At 37.7% G+C, this 10,629-nt stretch overlaps 1 protein-coding gene across 1 annotated transcript in view; it reads right to left on the bottom strand.

Moving 5' to 3' along the window:
- LOC109928921 (F-box only protein 43) overlaps positions 1-10,629 on the bottom strand; it is a 29,622-nt gene continuing 18,993 nt past the window's right edge. Inside the window, exons 4-5 of the mRNA XM_048595754.1 lie at positions 2,194-2,379; positions 1-997 (exon numbers count right to left, since the gene is read on the bottom strand). Coding sequence (XP_048451711.1) covers positions 749-997; positions 2,194-2,379 — 435 coding nt within the window. The 3' untranslated portion in view covers positions 1-748. The remainder of the gene's footprint in view (positions 998-2,193; positions 2,380-10,629) is intronic.

The following is a 10,629-nucleotide window of genomic DNA, read 5'->3' as shown; positions in this document are numbered from 1 at the left end:
TTTATTAAAATAACTTTATTAAGCATACAGATTAAAACAACTTAAAAGACAATTTCTATTAACATGCATAAAAACTATATACATTCAAAAAGCTACCGTATATTTACACATACCTGTTGTCTCGGAATTGGGCAGAGCCAACAATTAACAGTTCTTCACAAACATCTGAAACAACGGATGAAAGTTAGATTTCAAACTCTGTGGTCTTCATTTTCTCAATGTCCAACAACATTTTCTTTTAACTTAAAGAAAAAGGCGATGAGGAGGAGAGAGTAAGAGGAGAAATAAACTATAAGTTTATATCACCATTCATTTAATCTAAAACAGCCTACATTCGTAGCATTGGTCCAGGGATTTATGATTATACTTTGATCCTATATTCATTGATCTTGGATTGTCTTGTTTAATTATTGCCCTCAAGAAATTCATAACAATTCAGTGACTTTGGAGCAAATTGTTTCTATCAAATGTACTGCATGTTATCAAAGGATACAGAGTTATTTGGAAAACAGGAAAAAAAATGGCTAAAATTGGATATGCATTTACAATTAAGAGAAAGGGGAAATGTTGTAATCTCAGCATTACAAAGTTCCCCCCACTCACTATTCATCATATACAAACTCTTATCTAGGTAAACATCAAGTAGTTCTTTCTGAAATGTTTGTATACAGGTGCACAAGCAGCTTATAACACCCAAGAGGTTGAGGACAGGTGGGGAAGGTTCATGTGCTTTCACATATACACAAGACTACAATCTCTTCAAATTCCGCTTGCTTTGAGCACTTCCCGGTGGTCCTCCTTTATTGACCAAACGTTTTGCAGACCTGCTGCCACATTCTTTAGAACCATGGAAACCACAAAAACACTGAGTGCAGAAGTCAAACGCACACCCTTCTCGACTGCAGAGGCCTCGTTTCTTCATTGGATTGTACCGAGCAGGCGACTGACATCGTGGGCATGGTTTTAGAGCTTCATCGTTAAAGAGCGTTTTTGCAACCTGATGGTAAAAATAAATATTTAAGACACTTGATCTTATACTATTAATCGTACTCAAAAATGTACTCCTTTTCTTAAGATACAATTTCAGAGCAAAAATAGTCTACCATACTGCTTTGGAGAATTAGCATCAGAAAGCATTCACATCCAATATAATACTGTTAGCTTCCTACTAGAAGTGATAAATAGAATGATACAAACAATGCCTGATCTTCTTTTCTCCTTTAACTCAGATATACAAAGCAGAAGCAGCAATCCTTTATCACAAGAGTTGAACATAAAAGTAAGATGTTAAGTCTCATTATACAAGGTACATCTTGAACACTCGATGCAGTTTTGATTTCTTTATTTAAGGAAGAATGCAAAGGTTTTGGTGACAGTTCAGAGTTGGTTTGCTAGATTGATACCTAGAATGGGTTGGTTGACATATGATAAGCCTGATAGCCTGGACTTGTTTCCACTGGAGCTTTTAAGTATATAAGATCCTGATCAGTCTTAAGGTGGATGTGGAAAAGCTGCTTACTTTTGTGGCTGAGGCCAGAACTAAGGGGCACTGTTTTATAATTAGGGGTCACCATTTTATGATAGATGAGATTTTTTATTTGAGTTGAGACCACTTTGGAACAATGTCTCAGAAGGTAGTTCAGGTGGAATCTTGGAATTTGTTTTTAAGATGGAGGTAGATTGATAACCTTGGATTCTTGTTAGACAAAGGAAATTGGGGGACTATGAGAATGTGGAATTTGAAGCACAAAAGGATTAGCCTTGATGTTATTGATTGACAGAGAAGGCAAGGGGCCAAAAGCCCAACTTCTGCTCCTAATTCATGTGTTTGTAACCGCAAATTGAAAGAAATGCTAAATATCAGGATTGATTCCAAAACGTAAAAGTTCTCAAAACTTCTCTTGAAAGAATAAAAATAAAATATATTGTAATTTATGTAATAGACCCGCAACGGGATCAGTAGGTTACAGGAACTAAAAACTTGCATCACCAAATATTTGGGTTTATTTTCTGTGTTATAATTCCTAATTACAGGTGGTCCAAAGCATCTGGCCTACCAATGCTGAGTGCACACATGGACAGTACCAAATACACATGGTATTACAATTCTACTTGCTTGGTAAATGAATTTTTACAATCTTACCTAGAAATTGATAGCTTACAGAAGGCACCAAGAGGTTTGTTTCAACTAACCTTTAAAAACTCCTCACGTTTGCTAGTTGACTTAGAAACAGTGCTGCATCCACCAGGGGTGACATCTTGTTGAGGGGATGGAGTTGGAGTGAAGGCAGATTTTGCTTGGGCCTGAACAGATCTCAAAGCAGAACGACTTGGATGATTACATCTGGTTTCAGCATCTGCAGCCCGAGGAATGCTATTCTGTTGAACAAAAGTATTCAGTTGTGTATCCCAGCTTATTGGTGATAAAATGTTTTTTTCAAATCATGCAAGTTCCTACCGTTAAATGAAACCCTATGGGACATTTTTAGATTCAGTGTAATTTGCATTCATTATAAAATTTCACAGGGATTTGTTGAATAATTTGACAGCTGGAGTTGCAAGAGTGGGAAATATCAAACCATAACTCTTGCAAAAAAACTGATCCCAATTAGATCAGTTTTACACTATATTTTGTCAACTGGGACTGACCTAGTCTTTAAAAAGGAATAAATATTCAGTTGCTATTCACTAACATCATAAAACAATACAGCATAGGTTATCTGTTCATGTTTACACTAGCTGTTTGGTATAGATGTCCAATTAATCCCACTCCTTTACTATTTCCCATACAATTTTAATTTTCACATCTCCTTCCAAATACTTACTCACTCTTATGTGAATGTTATTTAATTCCCTTCTGAGTTCCTTTACGCAATGCACTCCAGAGCTCAAAAATCTCATTGTTAGAGTTTTTTTTAAAATAATGTCCTATGCTCTTTAGCCAGTCATCTCATGATGGTTCTCTGGTTGAGTTGTCACTGGAAACAGTTTCTCCTTACATACCCTATCAAAAGCATTACTATTTACACCCAGCAAATGTCCTCATTCTCCCATGCTCCAAGGGGTGCAACCCCACCTTCCCCAAATAACTGAAGTTATGGCAGAATCTGATATCATTCTAGTAAATTTCCACTACTTCTGGCCAAGGTCCTCCAAAACAGAAAACAGGGGTAAATGGGTATCCTCACATTGGCAGGGTGTAACTAGTGGCATTTGTAAAGATCAGAAATTGGGCCTCAGCAGTTCCTAATATACAAAGAATTGGACATGGGTACCAAATCTAATATTTCCACATTTATAGCTGATACGAAGCTAAGCAGGAAATGTGTCTTTTATATTCATTAACGGGACATGGGTGTCATTAGCTGGTCAGCATTTTATTGCCTCTCCCTAGCTGCCCTCGAGAAGGTGGTGGTGAATTGCCTTCTTGAACTAGTGCAGTCCATGTGCTGTAGGTTAACCCAAAAAGCTTTTAGGGAGGAAATTCCAGGGATTTTGACCTAGCAGTGAAGGAACAGTGCTACATTTCCAAGTCAGGATGGTGAGTGGCTTAGAAAGGAACATGCATGCAGTAGCGTCCTCATGCATCTGCTGCCTGTGTCCTTCTAGATGGAAGTGGTCATGGTTTTGGGAGGTACTGTCTAAGGATCTTTGGTGAATTGGTGAATTGCTGCAGTGAATCTTGTAGTTAGTACGTGCTGCTGCTGCTACCAACCATCAGTGGTGGATGGAGCAGATGCCTGTGGATGCAGTGCCAATCAAGCAGGCAGCTTTGTCTTGGATGGTGTAAAGTTTCTTTAGTGTTGTTGGAGCTGCACCCATCCAGACAAGTGGTGAGTAGTCGATCACAATCCTGACATGTGCTTTGTAGATGGTGGACAGGCATTAGAGGAGTCATGAAATGAGTTACTCTACACAAAATTCCTAGCCTCCGACCTGCTGTTGTAGCCCTGTGCTTATGTGGCAAGTCAGTTGCATTTCTGGTTAATGGTAACCCCGAGGATCTTGGCAGTGGGGGATTCAGTGATGGTAATATTATTGAATGTTGGGGGGCCGTGGTTGGATTGTCTCTTAATGGAGAGTGTCATTACCTGGCATTTGTGTAGTGCAAATGTTTCTTGCCACTTATCTGTAGTAATATTGTCCAGATCATTGCATTTGAGCATTAGTGAACAAATGGGTTTTTCCAATAATTGACAGTGGTTTTAGTCATCATTAGATGCTTAATTTTTTTAAAAATTGAATTCTAATTCCATTATCTGCAATGACAGGATTAGAACCCGTGTCCCCACAATATTAGTGGACTTTGTGGATTAGTAGTCTAGAAATAATACCACTAGGCCATTGCCTCCCCAATGTGTGTCATCAAGATGATGCAAAATACTTTCACAAGAATTTAGATGAACAGTGATTTGTCAAGAATATGGCAGATGAACTACAATGTGAAAACAAAAATGGGAGATTATCCATTTTAGTAGGAAGAACAGATGGACAGAATATTTCTGAAATGGTGAGAGTTTAGAAAAAGTGTAGATATGCAAAAGGACCCAGGTGCTCTCGCCAATAGTCACTGAAAGCTAACAAGCAGCAAGTTATTAGGAAAGCCAATAGAATGTTAGCCATGACTGCAGCAGTACAGGAGTAGGAAGGTCTTGCTTCAGTTTTATAGGAGTTTAGTCAGACTGCACCTGGAGTACTATGAGAGATTTTCATTTCCTTATCTCAGGGAGTGCAAAGGTTCACCAGAGTTGTTCTCAGAATTGCAAGACTGTTCCATGAAGAGGGATTGGGCTTTCTGGACCTGCATTCTCTAGAGTCTTGAAGAATGAGAGGTGATCTTATTGCAACCAACAAAATACTTACAGGGATAGACAGTTTAGATGCAGATATGTTTCCCCTGGTTTGGGAGTGTAGAATTAGGAGGCACAATTTAAAAATAATGGAAATACCATTAAGTACTGAGATGAGAACTTTTTTTTTTAAAAAGAAAGCTCAGAGGGCTGTGGAGCTTTGGAATTCTCTGCCAGAGGGACTGTGGAAGCTCAGTTGAGTGCATTTAAAGTAGAAGTTGACAATTTTTTGATCACCAACAACATAAAGCATTATGGGGATAATGCAAGTAAAAGGGGATTGAAGTGTTCAATCAACCACAAATGTATTGAAAGGCAGTATAGTCTCAATTGGCTGAATGGCCTATTCGTGTTCCTAAATGTCTTTTTAAAACGCAGCCTTCTCAACTTGACTTGTACCTTCAAATATCTGCAATGTATAAACATGTAGTCTGCTTTTAAACCCTTTTAAAATTATACCACTGTTAGTTTACAGCACCCTTCATATTCTTTTAAGTGTATCATTTGACATGTTCTGTCATTACTCTCCATCAGCCATGTGTGTTTCACCCGTGCCTGTCCTTTTTGTTTACTATATTTCAAAACGCCTGCAAACTTTAATACTGTGCTCTATATGCTAGAGCTCAATCTACTAATCTACAAAAGCTAGTGATTCTAACACCAGCCTTTAGGGGAGCACTGGTGCATTTATTTATAAATCAACCTTTTCAGGATGTGACATCTTCATAGCACATGGGCTTGACCCTGGACCTGCTACCACTGCATAACAAAAGTGCAAATTATTTATCTGTTCCGACATATCTCTGGGGCAGATGGGACTTGAACCCATGTCTTCTGGTCTAGAAGCAGCGTTACTACCACTGAGACCAGACAAATACTTTTAAACTTGTTTCGACATGTTACAACACACCACCATGGCAGGTGGGTGAACCCAACCTTCTAGCTCAGAGGTAAGGACAATGTCACAGTAGATGATGATTTCTGGACAGTAGGGATACATGTCCCTCCTGTCTGAAAATACATATTTACCATAGTTTTCTGCCCTTCAGCCAATTTTGGATGATCTTTAATTTTGTTAAGACGATCATTGTGTTGCACTTTGCCAAACAAGCATTCAAAGTCACCATACACATCAAACCATTTCATTTGTTCAAAGAGCTTGATCAAGTTAGACAAACCAAACTTTTGTCATTAAAAGTTCCAAACTGGCTGCTGGTTATTATCGAATTCTTTTCCTCACAAACTAACTTTCCCTTATAGTCTCAGGCCTCCCTCTCCCTGTGATAAACTGATTGGCTTTTATCTTTTCTTTCTAGGTGTAATCTTTGAAGTTCTATTGTATTTTGGCATCACCCCATCTTAAAAGGAGGATTGCAAGTTATGAAACTAGCCTCTGCAATTTCCACCATTTCCCTCATTTTATAGAATTATGCCCGATCAAGGCCTGGAATTGTTTTACATGGAGGACTGCCATCTTTTAAGTTTTTAAAAGGAGAAGTGCTTATCTAATATTATTAGTGCCTCCTCTTTGACTGCTGTATTAGATAAGAGGACACGTCCAGCAAAGAAAAATGCTTACCCCACTTCTGTCCTGTGCCTCTACAAGACCTCTGTTAATGAACCACACCGCCCTTGACTACTCAGTTATGTAGATACTACACAAAAAACTCTTGGATCCCTTTCTACAGAAGTTGCTAATCTATGTTAATGCATTGTTTTACCCCTCTTATCAACTTGAATATTACTTCTGTACTTTTGATAATCAGTTTGGTTCTCTACAATGTGGTACTCAAATTCAGTGTCATAAACCTAGTTTTCCCTTTATTTTTAATCAGTTAGGAGTTCTAGTTTTGGATGCCTGTGTTTTCATTCTTGTAGGAAGATGCCTATCTGTACTCAAACTATTTTTATTGGAAGGTCTCATAAGATCAAGACAGCCATATTCTAAATTCTGCAGGTTTAGATTAAATAATTTTACAAACACAATCAGGAATTAATTGCTGTTATGGTTTGTTAGGCAGTGCCAAAATCTGAATTATTGGATATGACAAGAAATTACTCAAAATTTAAATCTTTATAATACAACCCAAGTGGAATATGGATTCAAATAAAAGAAACACGATCCGATATAAAAATAAGATTCTGTTCATTCAGATTTAAGTGTAAAAATAAAATTTGCATTAAATGCCTATAACACTGTGATGTTTCTATAAACAAACTTCATTCTTCATTAGCTTTGTATCTGCTGTGTTCAAAATATACAAGAGCATGAATTACTTGTTAGATCAAGCAACCAGAATGGAGAAGTTGCCTACTATGGCAAGCAGCAGCTCAGGCAACTCTCTCACTCCAATAGGCTGTAAGAAAATGCCAGTTTTTAGCCAATTAACCCATTTTGATGCCGAGCTCCTCTCCCACTGCTCCCAATTGGAGGTTTCTTTGGCACATTCCATGGTAACTACATCAAATGTTTCTCAACTGTTTCTGGTTTCTTCTACCTTTTGTTTATATAATGTTGAAAAGAAAAGACTAATTCAGACTGTACTCCCAATTCAGTTCCACAACTCCAAAATTAAGAGAAAACTACCTCAGTCTGCCTTCCTCTACAATAATTAGATTTGTATGACTTAAGATTAGCCTATTTTAATATGCAGAGTGAATATTTCCCCCCTTGGGGCAATCTAGAAAGAGAGATCATAGGTTTAGACTAAAGAGTGGCAGTTAAAACAGGGATAAAGAGGAACTACATTTCTCAAAGGACCACAAATATGTGGAATTCACTACCTCAGTGGGCGGCTGTCAGGAGACTGAATAAAGTTAAATTTTAAAATCACATTGCAGAAGGATGATGGCCCACTCAGGTTTTACTTATTAATGTTACTGTTATGTAAAATTTAGCAAACCTCAATTGGATGTTGAATTGCAGCCCTGACAGAAGATGAAGATGAAGCTATCACATTATAGATACCAGCAAGAAACTATGAACATGAGCTTTTCAAGGATATGTAGTACAGCAGGACCTTGATCAGATGGGCAAATGGGCTAAGGAGCAGCAGATGGAGTTTAATTTAAACAAATGAGAAGTGCTGCATTTTGGTAAGGCAAATCAGGGCAGGATGTATACAGTTAATGGTAAGGTGCTGGGGAGTGTTGCCAAATGAAGAGACCTTGGGGTGCAGGTTCATAGATCCTTGAACGCAGAGTCACACGTAGATAGGGTAGTGAAGGCGGTGTTTGGTGTGCTTGCCTTTATTGGTCAGTGTCTTGAGTAGAGAGGTTGGGAGGTCATGTTAAGGCTGTACGGGACATTGAACGCAATATTCCAAAAGTGGCTTAATCAATCTGGTCTCCCTGCTATAGGAAAGATGTTGTGAAACTTGAACGGGTTCAGAAAAGATTTACAAGCATGTTGCCTGGATTGGAGGGGTTGAGCTATAGGGAAAGGCTAAATAGGCCGAGGCTATTTTCCCTGGAACGTCAGAGGCCAAGAGGTGACCTAACAGAGGTTTATAAAATCACGAGGGACATGGATAGGGTGAATAATCAATGCCTTTTTCCCCCAAGGTATGGGAGCTCAAAACTGGAGGTTTAGGTGAGAAGGAAAAGATTTATAAGGGACGTAAGGGGCAACTTTTTCATGCAGAGGGTGGTGCATGTATGGAATGAACTGCCAGAAGACGTTGAGAAGACTGGTATGATAACAACGTTTAAAAGGCATCTGGTTAGGTATATGAATAGGAAGGGCCAAATGCTGGCAAATGGGACTAGATTAATTCAAGATATCTGGTCAGCTTGGACGAGTTGGGCTGAAGGGTTTAAATGCTATTCATCTCTATGACTCTGTGACCCTAAACATTTTGTCACAGGCGGTTGCACAAAATGTATGACTTTTCAACTATCTCCAGTTAACATATTATAATTTTTATTGCAATAGCAAGGACATGTTAGAAGAGTGTAAAAGTACAGGTAAAATTCAGAGCTGTTTGCAGAATTCTCTTGTGTAGGGATGCATAAATTGCTGAATTATAATCAAAGATTAGTTCTCTTATACTATTCTTCAAAATTAGATTGCATATCCAGGTCTGATCCTCTGTAGGTTTATTATTTAACCCTAACTGCTTCAGGTATCTTGTTTTACAAGATGGTTCTCCAACTATTATCGTCCTTGAAAACAACTAACATCTTGGGTTATAGTCTTAAACCTTGTCCCCATTCTGCTAAAGCTATTAGTATATTGCTTCCTTTGTCTCTCTCTTGCTCTACCCCTTCAAATTTTACTAGTCACTACCAAATGTTTAGTTTTTCTCTTGCCAAAGGAAATGTCTCTTGGTGATCATTTGCAAATGTTCTTGTGTTGGCTTTTCTTAAAACTTCATTATCTGTGTGTTTTGTCCAACTAATGCTCATCATAGAGTCAGAGTCTGTTACCGAGCTGTACATCTCTTCGGTCTAACTCGTTTATACCGTTTGGGTTTCCCAAACTGAACTAGTCCCATATCCTTCTAAATCTTTCCTATTCATGTTTCATTACTATGTTGCCTTCAGTTTTGCTTCCATTGTCTTATATTCCAACTCTCTCATCCATATAACATTACTTGCCAGAAGTAGCATTTCACTAATCGCAATCTGCTTTCCATAAAAAGCATTCTTATTTCTAAAGCAGTCTGACATTCTTGTGAAGGTTTAGTTTGCAAGTGAACTGCACTTCCTGATGCCTTAATCACCTTTTTTCATTATTACAATAAGTTATTAGATTAGTTATCCAGATAAGAAAATTATTTGGCTCGTTTTATTTCTTTTGATTCCAGTGTTATTCTGCATCTAGGTGAAATCTTTTTCCTTAATATAACCATGCATATCTTTGTGTTACAGTTTAATAATAATCCATAAACTATTTTAGTTTGGTTATAATTGTGTCTAAGAATATAGGAAAATCTTAGAATCTTAAGAATCTTAGTAACTACAGCAGATACAGAAGAAAACTCTGAGATCAGCACATCTCAAAGATTAATTTATATCCTGTCCAACGATTGAAACTCCTGTTAATATTAATTGAGTTAGTTGGAAGACACTTGATGAGAAAATGAGACTAAAGTACATTAGAATATATTTTTTTCATTTTGAACCCTTGTCCTCAAGGTTCTAGTTGTGTCAATCGTATTAGCTGAAATCAAGAATAGAAAAAGCTTAACATAAAGGCTTTTAAAAAAAAAAATAAAATCAGATAAGGGAGGTCTTTGCCTGACCATAGGACCTGCTGTATACATGAGTGAACAGACTTCTTCCTTGATCGGACTTTTTGTGTATAAGTTAAGTCATCCACTTTTGACGCACTGAAAGAGATACCAGCTGTTTGTAGACAATTATGTGAGGTGGAGGAGTAGGAACTGGCAGCACCTTCTAAACAACTTATTTTTTTTCTCCCCCTGTCATGTAAGGCCACTTTGTTTAAGTGCATGGGGCCCTTTAACTACTTTTTGCACTGTAGCTTAAGAGGGTTGACATGTATGGGGAAACTTACAGGCTGCTATGCTGTTTGTAGAGAACATCACTTCTAACCAAAAACGACAATTACAGAAGAAATAACATGCATTCAGTCTTTGAAAACTACTGCTTAAATGCCAAGTCTTATTTATTCTTAAATATAAAATCAAACAAACAGTCACTAACACATATTTAGTGTCAAACCATTGAATGGTCCAGAAGAGCTTCACATTTGTTGCAAAACTCAATGCTTCTAAGGCATATTTATAAAATTTACTAAAACATGGATCGTTGA

The sequence above is a fragment of the Rhincodon typus genome, chromosome 4 (genome assembly GCF_021869965.1).
Source record: "Rhincodon typus isolate 14 chromosome 4, sRhiTyp1.1, whole genome shotgun sequence".
NCBI classification, from domain to species: Eukaryota; Metazoa; Chordata; class Chondrichthyes; order Orectolobiformes; family Rhincodontidae; genus Rhincodon; species Rhincodon typus.
The sequence above is the reverse complement of the archived record's forward strand: the minus strand, read 5'-3'. Positions and strand labels throughout refer to the sequence as shown.